Source organism: Salvelinus namaycush, chromosome 20, assembly GCF_016432855.1.
Source record: "Salvelinus namaycush isolate Seneca chromosome 20, SaNama_1.0, whole genome shotgun sequence".
Taxonomy (NCBI): Eukaryota; Metazoa; Chordata; class Actinopteri; order Salmoniformes; family Salmonidae; genus Salvelinus; species Salvelinus namaycush.
Window position 1 is genome coordinate 615,368 of NC_052326.1, and position 23,192 is coordinate 638,559.

At 46.3% G+C, this 23,192-nt stretch overlaps 1 protein-coding gene across 1 annotated transcript in view; it reads right to left on the reverse strand.

The window, feature by feature from the left end:
• Positions 1-268: 268 nt before the first annotated feature.
• Positions 269-23,192, reverse strand: part of foxj3 (forkhead box J3) — an 80,459-nt gene continuing 57,535 nt past the window's right edge. The window contains exons 4-12 of the mRNA XM_039015542.1: positions 22,415-22,498; positions 20,028-20,129; positions 14,259-14,387; positions 10,836-11,010; positions 8,831-9,301; positions 8,311-8,412; positions 4,861-5,061; positions 4,586-4,654; positions 269-4,113 (exon numbers count right to left, since the gene is read on the reverse strand). Coding sequence (XP_038871470.1) covers positions 4,001-4,113; positions 4,586-4,654; positions 4,861-5,061; positions 8,311-8,412; positions 8,831-9,301; positions 10,836-11,010; positions 14,259-14,387; positions 20,028-20,129; positions 22,415-22,498 — 1,446 coding nt within the window. The 3' untranslated portion in view covers positions 269-4,000. The remainder of the gene's footprint in view (positions 4,114-4,585; positions 4,655-4,860; positions 5,062-8,310; positions 8,413-8,830; positions 9,302-10,835; positions 11,011-14,258; positions 14,388-20,027; positions 20,130-22,414; positions 22,499-23,192) is intronic.

Sequence of the window (23,192 nt, forward strand, 5' to 3'; positions counted from 1 at the left end):
ACGGGTTATATTCAACCCTAACCTTTAAGTTCGCTGTTTCAACACAATTGCTGTCTTTTTACACAGTGCACATAGAAAGTGCAATTCTACTACGCACAACTATTAGTTGAAACAGACCGCAAAACTCATTTTTCTGTGACTGATAGCAGCTACTTCTACTGTTCAAAATAGTAAATCATTCAGAGGATAATTCACTGTAGCACAAGTTTGCTTCATATAACTCATTCAAATACATACAAAATATGACAAACACCACACCATTCCACAGTGAAGTTAACATATTTTAATTCTTTAAGTGCCATTCATGCATATTGGGGATGGGGGTGGGATAGACAATTCTAATAACACTGGAGTTATTTTACAGCACTAAACCAATACAAAGAGTAGCTGTGTCACCTCATTGGACAGCAAAAGTAATAAACCGTGCAATAACCAAAAAAAGGACAAAAAGAAAACAAAATACAAGAAATGACAAACCAGAATCAAAAACAGAAAAACAAACATCAACAACATTGAAACACTGAATGTAGAACCATAGTACAGGTAAAAGGTAGTGTCACACAAAAAGCCAACGCATTTTCATCACATATATACAATATAGATATATACATACTGTGTCACCCTCTGATTGGACAATAACAAAATACTCTATTCTTTTCCCTCCTCTCATGAGTAAGTCCCACCCCTGCCTTGATGCCCCACCCCCAAGAGGAAAAAGGGATGATTGAAAATACATTTATTTACAAGAAGCACAACACACCAGCACTGAATAAAATAGGCCTCAATCAGCAGTACTTGTTGGCAGTTCTCCCATGTAACAAGGCTTATTTTCTTTTTCTTTTGTTGATATCATAGTAATCTCTCTGGCAGGTACATCTCCAGTGGTATTTTAAAAATTGAGTTGTCTTTTCAAACAAAATGCACTCGCTCACACGGACAGACACACAGACTCAGTAAAGAGGGTGATGCATAAACCTGATCCAGTCATTGTCTTTCCCCTACTCGTTCATGTGCATCACATCCATGAGCTCTTCCCCGCCTTTCCCATCTCCTCTTTGCGCTGTGGGGGGTGGGTTAACAACTACATACCCTTTGACGGTCCTCTAGTGTTTTTCCATTAGTGCCCTCATCATTACCAGTGATGAAATGCAACATACCAAACATGCCCTGCCAAACATGGGCTGCCAAGACTTCCCTATCACATTTAGATCCACATTCTAACCATCTCCCCCGAAACACCCATTCCTTGGGTCAGTCTCAATAGAGTCTACATGACCCAAGCTGACCTTATCTAGCAGTCAAATGGTAAATTCACGATCACTACTTCTTCATAAAGTATTCATTGTTCACTAACGAAGGACTCAATGGTTGAGAATCTGAAGTAACCTTGGCATTGTAACTGAATGAGCATTCTGACTGTTTTAAAGGGATACTGTGAGATTCTGGCAATTAAGCCATTTTTCTACTTACCCATACGCTGGCGTACCTGCAGACTTCCAGTCAATGTGCTAACAGAGGCTTGCGAACTACCTCTTAACTTCCTTTATACTGCACGTAGAGACATAAAAGGGTATCCCACGAGTTCATCGGACTCTGGGTAAGTAGAAAAACAATTGTCCGAATCTCTCAGTATCCCTTTAAATGACTGACTGATTTGATTTGGGCCAATAAACAAAGCCTAAACACTCAATGGGTATCCACAGGCAAGAACATGAGCCACACACAACGGTTGTTTAAAATACAAGGAACATTTGGGAATCTAACCCAAAACCAGCTACAGGTAGAAGTAGTAAGACATGATGGATAAAGACGGAGGAAAAAGCAACAAATAAAAACAATTAGCCTAAAATATCAAAACGATGGGTAGTATGAACCATTTACAGAGTGAACTGGCTGGCAAAAGATCTGTACAACCTTGCAGACACGCCTGGCAGTATATGTTTTTGTGAAAAGCTCTAGTTCCATCCAAGCTTCCCCACTTATGTCTTCTGCATCCTGTTTCAAAAGGACAGCCACACAGTATCTACACATGTATACTAACTGTTACAACAGACAAAGGTGTCTGGGCTCAGCTGTGTTAATGTGATACTACAAACCTTGTCGCGATTGTCATTAAATCACACACACAAAAACAACAACATTTTCAGCAATGGAGAGAAACAAAATCCAACCCAAGCTTTAGTTTATCTAAGTGGGGGGGCAACAGTGAATGTTTAGTTTATCTCGGGGATCCGTAGTGAAAGAAACAAAGTGAAAAGGTAAGCTGAACTGTGCTAGACTCAGCCCAAGCTCCCATATAGGTAGCGCAAAGCAACCATGTTGAGGGTTCAGGACAAGTCCGATTCAGTAGCCACTAAGGGACATGACAGGTGAACAGGAGTGTTTCCAGCACCACTAGTCTCCTACCCATCTTCTCTCTCTCTCTCTACTTGGCTGTTGACCAGAAAAAGTGCTAATTTCTCTGCATAAGAAACCCTGCCTAAAAAAATGCATATCTGCCTCTAACTGTTCATTTCTCTTTTTTTGTGCATCTGATTTGTGCTCATTGATAGCATATGCAGATGATTGCAGCAAACAATCATAGCCCTAAAATTACATTAAAATCACACACTCATACACACACACACACCACATTCCCATTGTTTTTTTTATTTTATTGTTCATGATTGTATTACAGCATATTCTCTGCCTTGCAGTGCAAGTCTGACGGTCACAGCAAGGAAGATATTGGGGGAGATTGATACTGATTCAGATGTATAGCATCTGAAAGAAGAACATTCCTACTGCATGGCTTGTAGTAGACCTTACGACTGAAAAATGAAGTTGGCCTGTACATTTCCTGCATCAGAAGAGAATAGGGAGATATCCTACAGTTCTTTGTGCAGCATGTGCACTGAATTGAATAGGTGAAGAGACACCTACAGACAATAGGCGTACACATGTACTCAAATTCATTGTGTATTAACTATTACTAGTGAAAGGATGTAGTGATTGAGAATGAGACTGTACTTGCAGTCTAAGTATTACTCAACAAGTCAAACAAAGAAAAGAAGGTAAAAAGGAGGTTTGGATTTCTTACAGTCACCCACTCATGCATCTTTTTCAGTCTTGGAGTATTGGAGATTAAAAAGGTACGATACATTGTTGACAGAATAGACACAAAACCACAAATACTGCCGGTAATGTTGCTGAATTTCCACAATTAGCTTCTTTTTTTTTTTTTTTTAAATGGACCAGATGAGTTGGTTAAAGGACAACTGGATGGATTACTCTATGATGAAGCATCTGTGATCTTTATATCAAGCAGAGTTCAATGCAAAACACCCTGGTCATAACGTAACCTCAGCTACTGTAAACCTAACCTCACTACCAATAAACCCACCATTGGGGATCCATCGTCCACCCAAAAGGTGACCAACAAGCACCATCACGTTACTCAAAAAGGCTGCCTGCGTTTTCCATAAAAGAACAACAACAAAAATGAAGAGAGAAACTCATCCACGAAGCAGCTGAGGCCTAAAGTCAACACGAGAAGGATAACAAGCCGAAAAAGGTCGCTCAAATCACACAACAGTTACGGACGGACCTGGGGAGACTTTGGACGGCTGCTGGCTGGGAGAGGGGGGCGGAGAGGGCTGGCCGGAGAGGGCTGGCCGAGGGATGAAGGCTGGAGCATGTGTTTTGACATGAACGTGTGCTACTTGCCTCGTCAAGACAAGCACATAAGCCACCACTTAAACATGTTTTACTAAATATGATTGTCTTCAAAGTAACACTTTTTTTTTGTACGTTTTGTTTTTGTTTGTAAAAATGTCAGGACTCTGAAGTCTCTCTCTTGCTCTCTCCTCTGAAAGTGACACCTGTTCTATGGTTCTGTATCCCAACAACAACAGTTCGTCTCCTTTTACTGTGAGCGTACAGCTCAGCCTGGCTTCTTCCTCATACACTCATCTCCTCTGCACCTCCTGGACGCTCCTCGTTAGGGGCAGAACATCTAACGTTAGACAATGGAGTCCCAGTCAAAGTCATCCTGGATGTCATCTGCTGGCATGCGGTGCATCTGGAAGTTTCTGGGAGGGATCATGTGCTGCTGGTTCATCTGCGCATGGTGTCCTAAGAGAGGGAGAGAAGGGGAATGATGGCATAGTACATATACACTGTAGAAGCATCATTGGTTAAAGGAGTCGTTTTGGGCTTCCGAGTGGCGAAGCAGTCTGAGGCACTGCATCTCAGTGCTAGAGGCCTCACTACAGACACCCTGGTTCGATTCCAGGCTGTACCACAACCGTCTGTGATTGGGAGTCCCACTGGCCCAGCGTCATCCGGGTTAGGGTTTGGCCGGGGTAGGCCGTCATCGTAATTAAGAAGTTGTTCTTAACTGACTTGCCTAGTTAAATAAAAGGTTAAATAATTGTTTTGAAATAAAAGTAGTCAAATGGGGAAAGGACTTGTCAAGGTGTTGTTCTAGTGCTTGTTTAATGTGGAAGGACAGGTTTGATGGATACATAGTGCACTGTAGAGACCATGCCCTTGGCTGACACCTAGGTTAGTGATTAGTTGAATGGGGGCTACAGCTGTACTGTACCTGTCATGTGGGGGTACCCTGGGGGCCCCATCATAGACATGCTCTGTCTGGAGTCCATGTAGAGATTTCCTGTGGAGAGAAAGACCAACTTCACTGAAGTACCACAATCCCAAAATAATGTATGCGCTAGCTTAAACAATCCTCCTCATCCCCAGCATTATTGCAATGTAAGTTCACATAAGAGGAACATGTCGTCAATGTCCTGATAATGGGAGTGGTCTGAAATGCTAAATGCAATCATAGTGTGAGCTAGGATGTAGATGAGGGTCACTGACCTGTGGTGATGTGCTGGCTGGGCTTGTTGGGGTGCATGGAGCCATGGCATACGGGTACGGGCGGCGGCTGCACTGCCCCCTGTGGCTGAATGACACCAGTGCGGGTGAAGAACTGGTTGATAGACGAGCAGAGGTCAGCGATCTGGGTGGGCTCCAGGGACCAGTTGTTCAGCTCTGCTTGTCTCATGCTCTCCTTCAGTCCTGCACGTGGTCAGACCCAAATGCAACATGAGCCAAGGAAAACAGCAATACACAGCCACCTCTGCAGCACACCCGTCAAACCGTATCAGTAGTACTAGCTGCCAGTCACAACAGTGGAGTTCTAAAAATCACACCACATAAAAAAGGTCAAGAGTTTATGTAAAAAAAAAAAGATGTATTACACATAAATACATTTTAGCAGTGAAATCTAATTAAAACCTATTTTGCAATTGTAGATTGTATACTCAGCTAGCACAGATTGGAATATGTTCTGGGATTCATTGGATGGCATTGAGGAGTTTACCACAACCACCCGCTTCATTACCATCCTTGAGATGTTTCTATAACTTGATTAGAGTCCACCAGTAGTAAATTCAATTGATTCGGCATGATTTGGAAAGGCACACACCAGTCTATATAAGGTCCCACAGTTGACAGTGCCTGTCAGAGCAAAAACCAAACCATGAGGTCGAAGGAATTGTCCGTAGAGCTCCGAGACAGGATTGTGTCGAGGAAGGGAAGGGTACCAACACATTTCTGCAGCATTGAAGGTCCCCAAGAACACAGTGGCCTCCATCATTCTTAAATGGAAGAAGTTTGGAACCACCAAGACTCTTCCTAGAGCTGGCCGCCTGGCCAATCTAAGCAATCGGGGGAGTAGGGCCTTGGTCAGGGAGGTGACCAAGAACCCAATGGTCACTCTGACAGAGCTCCAGAGTTCATCTGTGGAGATGTGAGAACCTTCCAGAATGACAACCATCTCTGCAGCACTCCACCAAACAGGCCTTTATGGTAGAGTGGCCAGATGGAAGCTACTTTTCAGTAAAAGCCACATGATAGCCTGCTTGGAGTTTGCCAAAAGGCACCTAAAGACTCTCAGACCATTAGAAACAAGATTCTCTGGTCTGATGAAACCAAGATTGAACTATTTGGCCTGAAACCTAAGCGTTACGTCTGGAGGAAACTTGGCACCATCCCTACGGTGACGCATGGTGGTGGCAGCATCATGCTGTGGGGACGTTTTTCAGCTGCAGGGACTAGTCAAGATCGAGGCAAATATGAACGGAGCAAAGTACAGAGATCCTTGATGAAAACCTGCTCCAGAGCTGGGGCAAAGAATCACCTTCCAACAGGACAATGACCCTAAGCACACAGCCAAGACAACGCAGGAGTGGCTTCGGGACAAGTCTCAATGTCCTTGAGTGCCCCAGCCAGAGCCTGGACTTGAACTCGATTGAACATCTCTGGAGAGACCTGAAAATAGCTGTGCAGCAATGCTCCCAGTCCCTTTCTGCCAGAGCTTGAGAGGACCTGCAGAGAAGAATGGGAGAAACTTCCAAAATACAGGTGTGCTAAGCTTATTGCGTCATCCCCAAGACGACTTGTTGCTGTAATCTCTGCCAGAGGTACAAGCATTTCGCTACACTCGCATTAACATCTGCTAACCAGGTGTAAGTGACAATAAAATTAGATTTGATGTGCTTCAACAAAGTACTGAGTAAAGGGTCTAAATGCTTATGTAAATGTGATAGAAAAAAAAAAACTAAGTCAAGGGGTCTGAATACTTTCCGAAGGCACTGTATCCCAATCAGATGCCATGGATTACAGGCAACATCCGTAGTCTGACGCTCCTCTTGCAAACTATAGTCCCTGTGCCCAAGAATGCCAATGTAACCCATCTATGGCCCCGTAGCACTCACATTTGTAGCCATGAGAAAAAAAAAACTTTGAAAGGCTGGTCATGGCTCACAAACACCATCATCCCAGACACCCTAGACCCACTCCAATTCGCATACCACCCCATCAGATCCACAGATAATGCAATCTCTATTGCACTCCACACTGCCCTTTCCCACCTGGACAAAGGGAACACCTACGTGAGAATTCTGTTCATTGAATACAGCTCAGCGTTCAACACCATAGTGTCCTCCAAGCTCATCACTAAGTTAAGGACCCTGGGATTAAACAACCTCCCTCTGCATTTGGATATTGGACTTCTGACGGGCCGCCCCCCAGGTGGTGAGGGTAGGCAAAAACACATCCGCCACACTGATCCTCAACATGGGGGCCCCTCGGGGGTGCGTGCTAAGCCCCGTCCTGTACTCCCTGTTCACCCACGACTGCATGGCTGCACACGACACCAACACAATCTTTAAGTTTGCAGACATAACGGTGGTAGGCCTGATTACCGACGACGAGACAGCCTACTTGGAGGAGGTCGGAGACCTGGCAGTGTAGTGCCAGGACAACAACCTCTTCCTCAACTTCAGCAAGACAAAAGAGCTGATTGGGGACTGCAGGAAACGGAGGGCCAAGCACGCCCCCATTCACATTGACAGGGCTGTATTGGAGACGGTCGAGAGCTTCAAGTTCCTTGGTGTCCACGTCACTAAGGACCCATCATGGTCCAAACACACCAACATAGTCGTGAAGAGGGTACGACAACGCCTCTTACCCCTCGGGAGTCTGAAAAGATTTGGCATGGGCCCTCAGATCCTCAAATGTATCCGGCTGCACCATTTAGAGCATCTTGACTGGCTGCATCCAGTTTGTATGGCAACTGCTCGGCATCCAACCGCAAGACGCTACAGAGGGTAGTGCGTACGGCCCAGTACATCACTGTCATTTCATACTTCAATCAATCACCTAACCAAACCTACATGTAGATATTACCTCAAATCACCCCAACTACCTCACTTGGGACTGGTACTCCTTGTATATAGCCTCGTTATTGTGATTTTATTGTGTTACTATTTTCTTTATCCATTTGTAAATGTTATTCATTTTTAACTGCATTGTTGGGAAAGCACTCGTAAGTAAGCATTTCACAATAAAATCTACACTTGTATTCGGTGCATGTAACAAATAAAATAACATTTGTAATTGGATCAACTCTGTGACCTGCTGAGCTACACTGCATTTGGTAATTAAACTTGAAGGCTGCGTTCTTTAATTGAAGAGCTCCTTCAAATGAAACCCTTGATTGGCAACACTTCAGCACACCAACAAAAGAGCTCCAATAAACTTGCCTGTTGGTGCTCATCACAGGCATTACGGCATGAAATAATTTGGATAAAATGACTTGTAATCACAAAAAACAGCTTTTGAAATGTTGGTAAAAAAAACAAACACAGGTTGACAATAAGAATAATAAAAATAAAGACAAGTGTATAATTAGTTAGCTTATTGAGGCTTAAGTTGGATATGCCAATGCAATGGAACTGCATTCACAATCCTTCATGGCCGCACCTTGAAAAGGTGAGAGGTCGACATCAGCCCAGTTATAACTGCTGGCAATACGGCAGCTCTCTTTCAGTGCGTCCAGATTGGGGTACCAGTCAGAGGGCAGGCCTGCAAACACAGAGGGGAGCACAGATTGGTTTTTAGAGGCTGGAGAGGAATCAGCATTTATTTTTTATTTTTTTGAAACAGTACTCTACTTTGGCCACGGGGTGGAGTCGGTTCCCTCTGAAAAGGTTGCAGGGCTCCAGAGGTACTGTCTGATGTCTGGATGCAGCATTTGCTTTGTTCTCATTACAGCAAACCGCATAAATCAGATAATAATTTACTGTCTGTTGACCAAAAGCAGGTCTCTGTACTTTATGCAGAATAAATACGGAGGTAGCCAGGTCCAGCTGTGTCTCACTGGGTTATCTCTGAATGCATCTGAATGCATCTGAATGTGTGTGTGTGTGTGTGTGTGTGTGTGTGTGTGTGTGTGTGTGTGTGTGTGTGTGTGTGTGGTGCAGAGAAAAGAGGCAGGTCTTACCTGTGTTGCAGGCCATCTGTTGCTGGGCAGGATGGGGCTGGTGAGCCAGGCTCTGGTGCTGCTGCTGGGAGGGGTGCTGGCCGTGCTGCTGGGCATGTTGGGAGGGGTGCGGGGTGTGCTGTGCGTGTTGGGAGGGGTGCGGCGTGTGCTGCTGCGGGTGCTGTGCGTGCTGCCCATGCTGAGAGTGTGGAGGGTGCTGTGGGTGCTGGGTGTGTTGGCTGTGTTGGCCATGTTGGTTGTGTGGGCCATGCTGGCCGTGCTGGGAGAGGTGCTGTGTGTGGGGCGAGCCGTGGCCCGGGTGGGTGTTCTGGCCAGGGAGCTGGGGAGGGTGGGACAGGGGCACCTGGCCACCGCTGCTGGAGTGGTTGTTTGTCAGGCTGTTCTGGGTGCTGATTGTGCCACTGGGGGAGTGCTGATAGGAGCAGGCGGTATGGGTCTGCTGGGACGACTCTGTCGGCATGCCCATCAAACCTGGAAGTCCATATACACACTCAGTCATCCTTATTACTCTGTGCTTCGACAAAGTCATTATTTGATATACACATACAATGCAACAAACTACAACGAACCACTTAAATATTGCAGATAAGTCATTAACACCAAGGGGGCTTGTAGGTTTCAGTTGTAAAAGCACCCATTCAAGTTAACGACGACATCATGCAATCAGTGGATCTGGGATTCCCTTGTTCAAGGAGCACTACACTTGACACAGCTGCCATTTTGAACGAGCAGCTAAAAGGAATGAGTGAGCAGCAGCAGAGCTTCTGAAAACCACAGAGAGCCCGGGCATTTCTTCTTCCGAACCCTGCAATTCTTTTGACACTTTTCATTGTGTTGCCGCACTATTTTGAAAAACAAGCACGACTGGAGCGCGAACATCTGCACAACCAAACAGCAATAATCTGAGTGTAGGGGAGCGGTTCTTAAGAGGCCCTGTCCATCACGGCTTTGGCACGGTAAAACCTATTTCACTGGAGTGCTTTTAGAGCCGACTCCAGCCCTGCTGCAATCGCCCCCAGAACACTCACTGCAGGGGTGACAAAGGTACATCTCTTATCGGTACAGAAAGCCCATTGTCCAACCAGGGAAATACAGAAAGCAATTAGCGCGCAGCCCCAGAATAATAATGCGAGCTCATTACCTATTATCAAAGCCGGTGAATTAGCTCACTGTCTACAGCACCAGGGTGTGAAATCCTCTCACTCGCATATTTACACTTTTTAATTGCAAGGGCTTGTCTGACTAAGAGATTTCACTTTTATGCATATATATAAAAAAAAGGTAACAACTTTAAACTAATGAAACCTAGATGATAGATTAAGGGAGAGGAACACTTTTGAAAACATTAGCATGAAATGCATTTGATTTGTGAAAGTAGGTTATACAAGAAAAAGCTTTGTCGGCGTTTGCCCATAACCCGCTTGTCAAGTGCTTTTTGTTCATCAGTCAATCAGATTACAAACAAAACGCATTACGTTCTAAAGGGCTGCCAGGCTTTTGGAGTGCCACACTTGATCCGACCCTGTGCGATAGGCCTATACCATTATGAATATCATTGTTATGGAAAATGCGCCAACAGACAGAGGTTTGATGCTGCAATCTTGTAATCGCTCTGAAAAATAATAAAATGTATAAAACACCGTAAAGATATACGAGACTACAGGCAGAGTAATAACAAAGCTGCATTTACACGTTTACAAAACTGCATTATTCTGCTATGAACTCTGACTCTTTTGTGCATTCGCATTGGGAATGAGGCCAGAGGATTTAGCATGTGGCTTTAGCACGCCGTAGACCGTGTAAACAGCCATATGGATTTGCACTAGAGCTACTGTCTATCGAATCCCTACTCATCCAACCCACTTAACCTAATTAGTGCCAATTCCACTCTCCTTCGACCAACTGTTTAGTGCAAAACAAAAGGCCATAGAATAATCCTGGCCTCCTGTGCACAAACTTGTCCACTACAGTACCTGATGTGTAACCCTTCTTGACGAGCACTCACCCTGTTGGCTGAAGGACTGCTCAAAGACAGACTTGTAAAGGCTGCGGAAGGAGGCACTGAGATCTTCAAAGTCGGAGAAGAGGAGTTGCTTGTCCCTCTCTGGCATACTGTACTGGGGCTGTGGCGGCTGCTGGAGGCTCATGGACTGAGACACCGACTCTTGATGGTTAGTCACCTGGGGAGGAAGAGAGAGCAGGAGAAATAGAGGAGAGATAAGAGATTTGGGAGCAGTGAATTAAAACTATTCTGCTCTGCTTAGAACCTGAGGGCTCTTATTTCAGTCATTCAGTACAAGCTAGCGGTCACACCTCAGTCTAAAACTAACCACAATACAAACCTATTCCAGACAGACTACAACTTTCACTTTAACTGTTGAAGAGTGCTGATTACACCGTCAAACTGACTCTCGACTGGGAAACATACTTCTCAGAGACGTCGACAGATATCTGCACATAGAACTGCTGGAGAACAAGAGAAACAACCATTTCACGCAAAACATTTTTCTTTATTTAGTGCAACAGATCTAAGCATATATCTATATCTTAGTCCAGTCCACTAAGCTAATCGAACTTCTAAGACATAATGGACATGTATAAGCAGCTAAATATCAGTGTTCATTCTTCAACCTATCAGCTACTTGCCTTTGACAGTCTTAATCGCTGCTTGCAGCCTCATCTCAAATAGTAACCAACATGAACACTAAGCCAATAACTCAGATGGCCGGCAAAATGTACTTAAAACAAAAATCAATACCAAAGCCTTGTACAAATAACCATTAATTTTAGTCATGTACAGCATATGCCTGGGGGTCAATTTTTATCTGCTGGTGTATGAGAGTGCAGGCAATGTTGTGCTCTAGCAAGACTGTCTAATGAAGTTTATCATGAGAAGAACACTAACATGGAGTCATCACTATTCTATAACTGAGGACACAAAATAGTCTACATTATTTAACTCCGCATCACAGAGGTAGCTTTCAAGCCATACCAGGTTTAACATGTGAAGGACACTAATAATTCAGCCATCACTACTCCATCGCTAGGGAGACTCCTTAAATTCACGTATGTTGGAGGCCACATTATTTACAACAGCAAAGGCTTTGAAGCCGTGCTCGTGGGCTACGGTATAGATTGCCTTGCTATAGAACCCAGTCAGTGTGGCTGGCTGAAATGAGGCAGTAATAAGAGGAGACTGGTCTCAGCAGCACTGGAGAAACATCCATCAGTCTGAACAGATCGATGCAGAGAGCCTGGAGCAGAGAGCACCCTGGGAAGCGGGAAGACCACACCAAAGAAGGGGGCATCTCTGGTGGGAGGACATCACAGGCAGCAGCTCTCCAAGAACGTGTACAGATCTCTTTCCCTTAACCACCCCCCTCCCCCCTCGGTCAGGGGCACTGCCCTCAGAGTGGAGCTGCTTCACTGTGTTAAAGTTCCAGGCTTTCAGCTAACTAACCGCTATGTAACTGTGATACTGAGGTTAGGGATCGGCTTGCACGGTCTAAATGACTATGTCTAGTGGTGATGCAGACAGTAGCGGTTTTAGGATCTCAGTCTTAGAAGTATATAGTTGTCAGTGTGATTACAGATTGACATAGTCTAAATTACTGTATGTCTAGCTGTGATACAGTGACAGTGATTTGTGGTGTTTCTTTGGTCTTAGCTCGTGTTTAGCCGGGGCACTGTGGTTAGAGGTTGATATACGGTGCATTCGGAACCCTTAACTCTTTGTGTCATTTTCTAAAATGGATTAAATCGTCCCCCCCCCCCCCCCAATCTACACACAATACCCCATAATGACAAAGCAAAAACAGGTAAAAATGTTTTCGCAACCATCACATGTACATAAGCATTGAGACCCTTTACTCAGTACTTTATTGAAGCACATCAAATCAAATGTTGTCACTTACACCTGGTTAGCAGATGTTAATGCGAGTGTAGCGAAATGCTTGTACCTCTGGCAGAGATTACAGCAACAAGTCGTCTTGGGGATGACGCAACAAGCTTGGCACACCTGTATTTTGGAAGTTTCTCCCATTCTTCTCTGCAGGTCCTCTCAAGCTCTGTCAGGAAGGGATTGGGAGCATTGCTGCACAGCTATTTTCAGGTTTCTCCAGAGATGTTCGATCGAGTTCAAGTCCAGGCTCTGGCTGGGCCACTCAAGGACATTGAGACTTGTCCCGAAGCCACTCCTGCGTTGTCTTGGCTGTGTTCTTAGGGTCATTGTCCTGTTGGAAGGTGATTCTTTGCCCCAGCTCTGGAGCAGGTTTTCATCAAGGATCTCCGTACTTTGCTCCGTTCAGCTTTCCCCTCGATCTTGAGTAGTCTCCCAGTCCCTGTCGCTGAAAAACATTCCCACAGTATGATGCTGCCACCACCATGCTTCACCATAGGGATGGCGCAAGGTTTCCCCCAGACGTGATGCTTGGCATTCAGGCCAAAGATCATCAAACCAGGGAATGTTGTTTCTCATGGTCTGAGACAATCTAGGTGCCTTTTGGAAAACTCCAAGCTGGTTTTCATGTGCCTTTTACTGAGGAGTGGCTTCCGTGTGGCCACTCTGACATAAAGGCCTGATTGGTGGAGTGCTGAAGAGATGGTTGTCCTTCTGAAAGGTTCTCTCCCATCTCCACAGAGAAACTCTGGACCTCTGTCAGAGTGACCATCGGGTTCTTGGTTACCTCCCTGACCAAGGCCCTACTCCCCCGATTGCTCAGTTTGGCTGGGCGGCCAGCTCTAGGAAGAGTCTTGGTGGTTCCAAACTTCTTCCATTTAAGAATGGAGGCCACTGTGTTCTTGTGACCTTCAATGCTGCAGAAATGTTTTGGTACCCTTCCCCAGATCTGTGCCTCAGCGAAATCCTGTTTCGGAGCTCAACAGACAACTCCTTCGACCTCATGGCTTGGTTTTTGCTCTGACATGCACTGTCAACTGTGGGACCTTATATAGACTGGTGTGTTCCTTTCCAAATCATGTCCAATCAATTGAATTTACCCCAGGTGGACTCCAATCAAGTTGTAGAAACATCAAGGATGATCAATGGAAACAGGATGCACTTGAGCTCAATTTTAAGTCTCATAGCAAAGGGTCTGAATACTTACGTAAATAAGGTATTGTTTTTTAAATATATATATATATTTTTTTTTATTTGCTTAAAAAATAAAATGTAAACCTGTTTTCACTTTGTCATTATGGGGTATTTTATGTAGATTGATGAGGGAACAAAAATTATTTAATCCATTTTAGAATAAGGGTGTAACGTAACAAAATATGGAAAAAGTCAAGGGGTCTGAATACTTTCCGAATGCACTGCACATGGTCTAAATTGTGTCTAGCTAGAATCTTGTAGTCGTTTGTGGTGCTTGGTCTGAGAAGTGTGTAGAGCTGTAGCACTGTGGTTAGAGGTTGCAGTGCAATGTCTTACCGGTGTGTAGCTGTGCACGCTGCCAACACTGTTTAGATTGACTGAGGCCAGACTCTGGTCAGACAGGCTGTTGTTAAGGCTGCTTCTTGGGCTGTCACTCCCATCCTGATCTGGGTTGTATAATGCCACCTGAAATAAGATGAAGGCACTACATTAGCTTTTCTTGTACACCACACATCCTAGAGATCGACCAACAGGGTTTTTATGTATTGACTGCATGCCATCTAAAATCATTATCTTTCTGACAGTAAAAACACATGCAAATCAGTTTGGTTCCGTAACAACCTGAATTTGGTTTGTGTGTGTGTGTCTAGGAATTCGATACCTGTGTGTGCGTAAAGCTTTTGTGTGCTGGATGTTACCACTTGTCATTACTGCAGAGCGCTTTCTCTGAACTGAGATGGTGGCTGGCCTGGAACACCTTTACTGAGGCTACACAGCCAGCAGAGCCCCAGGGGTCCCTTTCTGAATGAGTGTCCAGGTAAAGGCTCTTCCCTCTGGGTAGGTAAAGTGGGACCGCCCCCTTCTTCACTAAAGGTCACACTACTGGCCGTGTCAGACCCATCTGCTCACAGTGCGCAAATCGGTTTGGGACAGCCAACAAAGGTCTCCAACGCAACCGAGACCCTGACCTTTCAATACAGCGACCCAAGCAGCCAGAGCACTTCAAAACCCTTCATTATCATCATCTGAAAAAGGTTTTGCTAAGGGGGAAAAAAGTGTATTGTGGCATAACACAACAGACCGCAAATAAGTAGCATTGGTGGTAGAAACAATCTGGTAATGAATATAATGAGATCCATAGAGAATAGCTGCTGCATTCAGTTTTTCCCATCGTGTGGAATGGCAGCTATGTGGGATGCTGCTGGCTGGTGTGTGTGCAGGGTTTCCCCTCATACGCATTGTGGCCACAACGGCAACATTTTTTACAATAAAAAATGTGTAAACTTGGAATGGTATAATGTTTTCAGTGGAAACGTAAATGACTAAAACAGATACAAAGTATGTCGAAAAGATAATGGACATACATATATATATATTTTGTAAATAAGATCATCTTTGAGAACTAACAATCGCCAAAATAAAAACAAGACAGTCAGAGAATCAGAAATTCCAAAAATGGCATGGCATGGGGCCCCCATTGATTTTGTTATGCTATCTGAGTGACTCAAACATTATAAGAACAAGGCATAAGCCATGGCAAAATGTGTAGAATTGCAGGAAATTTGCCTTAGAAACAGCAACATTTTGTCTCTGCATCCAAGAAGGCCTCTAAACCCTCCCCCCACTAACTATGCCACCGCAGCTGAAAAAAATCCTTGGGGAAACACTGGTGTGACAGACCATGCAGATCTTGGCAGCCTCAGCCTGGATGGTGCTGGTGATGAATCCGAGTCTTGCCCAGTGGCCGGTCGGGCTGCCTGCTCATCAGGCTGAGTGGAACAAGGCTGGGCTCTGTGCTCTACACAATGAGACATGCAACCCTTGGGCCGAGTGGCTGTGGCCCTGCCTGCGCCCTCTCTACAGCTCCCTCTGTCTAACACACAGCAGCAGGACATGGCTGCTTTGCTTTCTGGAGGCCAGAGGGAAGTCCAGGCCTGACTGCCCTCCAGTACTTGTGCGTGATTGAGCATGACGGGCACAATGGAAGTCACAAAAGTGAAAACCCAGCAAATCTCAAACCAGGAAAGCTGAATCAAACCAAACGCTCAAAGTATTTATCTATTATGAAAGAAAACAAATAACATTCAAACCCAGATCGAGCTGTTGTCCTTATTGTTATGTCTGAGCAGACACCATCACGCAGAACTCTTAACTCAGTTTGATCCGTCTGTCATTCTAAGCTCTCAATTTCTCAGCTAGAGAATGACACAAATGTTGTGCTTTAATGACAACAGTCAGGAGAGCATTGAATCCAGTATTGTGTTGTGTGGGGGGTGGGGGATGGGGATGCAAGAGAAGCTCATTAGTAGACTCTAGCCTTCCACCACTCAGTGTGGGCTGGGCTCCAGTGTTCATTAGCGTGAATGGGGAACTCAATGAGCGGCTAAGACTGAGGGCTTAGGCACGTCTGAGAATCAGCACTACAATGCTGATCAAACTCAGTGCGCTGCAGAAATATAAATGGTATGTGTAATGAAGTCATAAAAGAGGCTTTTAGCCTTAAGCTGCTCGCCATAAATCTATTTTTACTCTCCTCATCCATAAAGTGTGATGATTTCCAAACCTCACTGCTCTGTGGTTTTAAACAGACCCGAGAGACCCGCGAGTCAAGACGCCCACTTGAGCATGTACGCCACACAGTCACAGACCAACACCCAATGTCATCATGTCTCTCACACACATGCACTGCTCACCCCACAGCTCGCTCACCACCACCCCTCACATACAGCTCACCCCCCTCACACACAGCTCACAGCCCACTTCACAGCTCACCCCCCTCACACACAGCTCACCCCCCTCACACACAGCTCACCCCCCTCACACACAGCTCACAGCCCACACAGTTCACCCCCCCACACCCACCCCCAGCTCACCCCACACACACACACACCGCCCAGCACCCCCCACACACACACACACCGCCCAGCACCCCCCCCCCACACACAGCACAGCACCCCCCACACACACAGCCTCAGCACCCCCCACACACACAGCCTCAGCACCCCCCACACACACAGCCTCAGCACCCCCCACACACACAGCCTCAGCACCCCCCCCACACACACAGCCTCAGCACCCCCCCACACACACAGCCTCAGCACCCCCCCCACACACACAGCCTCAGCACCCCCCCCACACACACAGCCTCAGCACCCCCCCCACACACACAGCCTCAGCACCCCCCCCACACACACAGCCTCAGCACCCCCCCCACACACACAGCCTCAGCACCCCCCCCACACACACAGCCTCAGCACCCCCCACACACACAGCCTCAGCACCCCCCACACACACAGCCTCAGCACCCCCCACCACACACAGCCTCAGCACCCCCCCACACACACAGCCTCAGCACCCCCCCCACACACAGCCTCAGCACCCCCCACACACACAGCCTCAGCACCCCACACACACACAGCCTCAGCACCCCACACACACACAGCCTCAGCACCCCACACACACACAGCCTCAGCACCCCACACACACAGCCTCAACACCCCACACACACAGCCTCAACACCCCACACACACAGCCTCAACACCCCACACACACAGCCTCAACACCCCACACACACAGCCTCCCCACGTGCGCAGCGCACACGCAGCAACTCCCTCAACAATAACTCCTGATGCGTGTTTGGTGGTAGCGAGTCAGTGTGTGTGATATTCTTAGCCATGAATTAAGTAAAAAGCCAGGGGTATCTTTTACATGAGAGTCTAATCTGGAGCATGAGACACGGATTATGAAATCAAAGCGAGATTCACCCAGGTGTCGCTGACAATGCCAGCCAGTGTTCTGCAGAATCCCTCTTCAGGGGATTTAAGAGGGAGAGAAGCAAAGCACAGGGCCAGACGTTTCCTCAGTAAACACACGTCTTCCTACAATCCCCCTTCCTTTATCACACTAGTGCCTGACTTCCGTCTCATTCACGCCACTGCAAACGGCTACCTCAGAATAGAGAAATAACGTGCGCTTGTTTGAGAGGGAATGAGAGCGAGAGGAAGAGGGCTACTTGAGAAATGTCTGAGGGATAGTGGGGGAACTCACTGGTTCTGTAGTCCTGACAACCTCACATTGACCTCTTAGAGAAGGCGGGAATTTGAGAGAGCGAGCGAGAGAATTCCTGTGGTTTGGCACAGCGCACTGAAAGAGGCGTGGCCAGTTGTGTATTTACAGTGTACTACAATGAGAAACGAGCTCTCTGGCAAGAGCAGGGCTCCGATCTGCTGCTGCCATTTCTCCTATCCACTTGATCTTCGCTTTACCATAGCAACAGTTACAAGCAGGAGAACAAAAGACACATAATAACATCCTCACACACACAGCCCTGCTGTAACCTTGCCTGGAGCGGGCATGTTCCGAAGATTTGTTTTGTTGCTCATGATTCTTAGCATGTGTGAAATCTAACTGCTGTTATTCTATGGAGGACGTCCGTGTTAAAATGCCCAGCTGAGGTTTGAAACGCCAGCAAATCAATGACAAGTGCTTATTTGTTGAGATGAGAGGAGGAAAGACAGACGCGTGGCTTTGTGTGTGTGTTTACAGTGCCCCCCCCCACCACCACCCCAAAAGACAACGGGCAGCCACTCACACAAACAAGACTCCTCTAACTGCACACTGATTTTACACACACAAACACACACACGGACAGACAGAGACACACTGCACATCCCACCACAACTACCCCCCCCCCCCCCCCCCCCACCCCCCGTTTATATTAAACCCAGTCTTTTTTATGCCCGCTGCAGTAAATTAATAAGCGACTTGCAGGCTTTTTAAAAAGTACTCCAGAAAGCTGCCCCCACTGGGCCCAGAGGAGAGGGCTTAAGGTTAAAAAGCCTATTTCAATTTCAGAGTGAACAGCACACTCAGAGCCAACAGCTTGCAGTCCCTGTGGTTTCTCCCACTCTCTGCAGTATCGGCCCCACCACACACCCACCCCTGCAGCAGAGAGGGAAATGTCCCCAACCACACCTGATGGATAGAGAAGGACTGGGCATCAACTTCCAGGTGTGTCGGCAGGGGGTTGGGGTCAGTTCCATTTCTCCTCAACAAGTAAACCAAATTCCAATTCAACATTTTCTTCATGGAAATTAGAAATGTCAGTGTACTTCCTGAAATGACCCCAACCCTGGTGTGTAGAGTATCACATTGCAAAGTCTGTGTGTAGGGTCGATCATATTGCAGAACGGCCAAGTATCGATACCGTATTGCACAGTACGAGTAATCCCTTGTTGTGGTGCTGTGTGTGTGTGTGAGCGGAATGAAGCATGCCTAATTTGGCTGGAGCGGATTTTTAAAATGTTGGCTCGACCTTCTCCCCCACTCCAATTTCGCTCCGGTACCACTCAGCCACGAGCTCTGGGCATGCTCTGCCCAGCATTTTGCTTCATTTCCTTCATCACGGTTCTTTTAAAAATCAGGGCCTCCCGTTGTATTTATTTACCCTAACCCACCACTAATGCGCAGAGATGTTGACGTGAGTCGACTGAGAAATAGGTCACACGGCCTGTGTTATTGATGGCAAGACAACGAATGAGCCGATGCAGCAGCAACGGAGACGTTTCGGTTTCTATATAGGCTATTGTTAAAGAGGAGTCTAAGTTTGTAACTGTCTATCAACTGTAAAACGTAAGCGCCACAGAGACGCAGCTACAACTGAAGTATCTGATTATCATTTTTATTATTATATTTTTTTTAACACATCAGGTAGGTTCCTTGTTGAATAGCCTTCCCTACAACATGTTGAAATGTTGACAATTGTTATGATAGCCTACTTCAAAACCAAATGGTTGAAGGGGTGACTTTTTCCCCCCGCAGAGCGGAGGAAAAGGACATTGACCGGTCTGAGCAACGAGGGGGGATTTCTGAGCGCTCAACTCCGCTCGCACACTCACCACTACAGTATTTTTGTATACAGTGCTTCTTGTGCTGCATTGCAGCTGTGCGTTAGTGTGAGATGTACTGGAAAGAATCTGTAAATGTGTGTGTGTGTTTATCCCAGTTGAGTGCTACTCTCAGGGGGGGAATAAGCTGTGGGTGGTTGGGTGTAGGGAGGGAGGGTCAGGGCGGTGCAGTGTGTGCAGGTGCATGCTGGGTAGGTACCTTGTTCGTCACAGTGTTGATTGCCAGTGTTGGAGAGGCACTTCCAGAGATCATACAGTCCATTCCCAAAGACTCCGACTCCAGGCTGTACGGTGTGGAAGCCTGGAGGAGGGAGACCAAAAATAATCACTCTTCTAGCCAATTATCAAATAAAGGAGCATAAAAATAAAAGTTCTAAACTAATTATCAGAATGATACAGGACCTCAAGCCATAGGCGGAGGTAAAGGTCCTAACGCTCATGTTGCCGTGTTTGTTGGGAAGCTAGTTTTCCTTCCAGGCAATAGGGAGGGATGCAGATCTCCAGTATGGAAAATACACCAGGACCATTTAGAAAAGAACAAAGAAGGAGCAACACCTTTATTTAGGTCACATCGGAAATATTCCCAGAGGAGATGAAGAGCACAGCCCCCATTGCTCCCTGCACGGCTCGGGCGCTCGGTCGGGGGAGATAACTCCACCACGCCTGTCTCCCAAAACTGCTTACTGTAAGAGGATTGGCTGGCAACAATACCATTTTTAATTCATGATAAACATAAATGAGATTTCACCATTTCTAATGTCGGAGGACTTAAATGGGATGCCTTGTAGGCAGCCAGTCAAAACTGTAGGGGAGGATGGCGTGCACGTGTCATACCAACACAACATACATGTACAAACTTGAGAGAGTGAACACTGTGCATTTGTCATGCTTTTGAATTACACAACAATGACTATATTTAAGCTCATTTACACAGTGTGTGTCACACATGCATAGAATGTAATGTGCGTTGCTCTATCCCTCTCCCTATCTTACAACCGCAGATAGACACACGGAGGCACACACACACACGTAGGTGGTTAACGGAGTGAGTGGGTTTGCCTTTCCGCTGTGATTCTTTGTGTCTTCGTCTCAGTGTTTCAACCGATGCCCCACATGTCTTCTTGTAGCCTATGGTGGGCCACAAAGGGGAGCCCAGACTGCAGTAGCCAGGGAGGAAGGGATGGATGCCTCGTAGCCAGGTCAATCTGGGCAGTTGACTAAACCACTATATTACACTGGACACGACTCATGCATAATTAACAGACAAACGCTCCCACTCAGAATAACCAGCCAGAGGACATTAATTGATGTTCGAAAAAATAAAAATAATGTATATACGCAAAAGTATGTGGACACCCCTTCAAATTAGTGGATCCAGCTATTTCAGCCACACCCGTTCCTGACAGGTGTATATAAAACAATAATTATACAAAATAAATAAAATAAAAACAAAATTATTAAAAATCGGCACACAGACATGCAATCTCCATAGACCAACATTGGCAGTAGAATGGCCTTACTGAAGAGCTCAATGACTCAACGTGGCACCGTTGTTACATTTCTGCCCTGCTAGAGCTGCCCTGGTCAACTGTAAGTGCTGTTACTGTGAAGTAGTAGGTCCAGCCGCGAAGTGGTAGGCCACACAAGCTCAGACCTGCCGGTAAAAAAAAGCCTGTCCTCGGTTGCAACACTCACTACCGAGTTCCAAACTGCTTCTGGAAGCAACGTCAGCACAATAACTGTTAGTCGGGAGCTTCATGAAATGGGTTTCCATGGCCGAGCAGCCACACACAAGCTTAAGATCACCATGCGCAATGCCAAAATTCGGCTGGAGTGGTGTCAAGCTCGCCGCCATTGCACTCTGGAGCAGTGGAAACGCATTCTCTAGAGTGATGAATCACACTTCACCATCTGGCAGTGCGACTGCTGAATCTGGCGGACACCAGGAGAAGGCTACCTGTCTCAATGCATAGGAGGTATAATGGTCTGGGGCTGTTTTTCATGGTTCGGGCCCCTTAGTTCCAGTGAAGGGAAATTAACACAACAGCATACAATGACATTCTAGATGATTCTGTGCTCCCAACTTTGTGGCATCAGTTTGGGGAAGGCTCTTTCCTGTTTTCAGCATGACAATTCCCCATGCACAAAGCAAGGTCCATACAGAAATGGTTTGTCGAGATCAACGTGAAAGAACTTGACTGGCCTGCACTGAGCCCTTACCTCAACCCCATCTAACTCCTGTGGGATGAATTGGAACACTGACTGCAAGCCAGGCCTAATCTTCCAACATCAATGCCCGTCCTCACTAATGCTCTTGTGGCTGAATGGAAGCAAGTCCCTGCAGCAATGTTCCAACATCTAGTGGGAAGCCTTCCCAGAAGAGTGGAGGCTGTTATAGCAGCAAAGGGGGGACCAACTCTATATTAATGCCCGTGATTTTGGAAGGAGATGTTCGCGAGCAGGTGTCCACACACTTTTGGTCATGTAGTGTATGTCAATAATGGAATGTGTTAATGGAATGTGTTAAGTGAGGGTATCTACAACTGTATGAAGACAAAGAATCAAGGTGTTGTCTGGAGGACTTACCCTCTCTCCGGACCGTGGCCTCTTCTTCGGCCGTGTGGGCAAGGCGTCTTCCTTTGGGTTGGTGTCGATGGCCCAGTAGGAGCCCTGTGGGGAGAGAGAGAGAGGACCATTGAGCACCACAGTAAAGAACAGAAGAGACAAGACCTTGCCTGGCCTGACACCACAGGGATGTTAACAATGGACATGGCTTTCCATCTCAGGACAAAGAGTAAAAGCATCAGACTTTTCTTTGGTACTGCCACATTAGTGCTTTGACAAAATGCTAGCAAAACACAATCCACAAAAAAATTAAGTATAACAGTCAACCTGTGTGGGTATTAAGTGTGTACGTGGGTTTTGTTTGTAATTGGAGGGAGCTGTGTTTCGTGGTAAGGCTTCCCTTTGTCTCTGGTGCTCTTTAGTTAGAGACTGGGGCTGTTGAACTGGTAAACCCCTCCTGAAGTAGTGCTAGTGTATCCAACTGTAGCTGACCTGCTGTCGCCAGGCGCGGGAGCAGCGCGTTGGGTTTCTGTTCATGTCTGAGCCCAGCTAATCAAGGAGAGAATAGACCTGCTGGCTCGGAGGCTGCAGCTCCACACAACTCCACCCCTTGGCTGCATTATTTATCTCTGCATTCGGCCACATTTAATTCATTTTTCAATGGCGTTCCTCCCTGAAGCCACAAACTTCACTGCTTACAGTGGTTAAAATGAGATTCTCACCCCCAGGCCATTACAAGTTGTGATTAAAAAAAATATTTTATATTACTCCTGATAAAATCATTCACAATTGTCCGGGG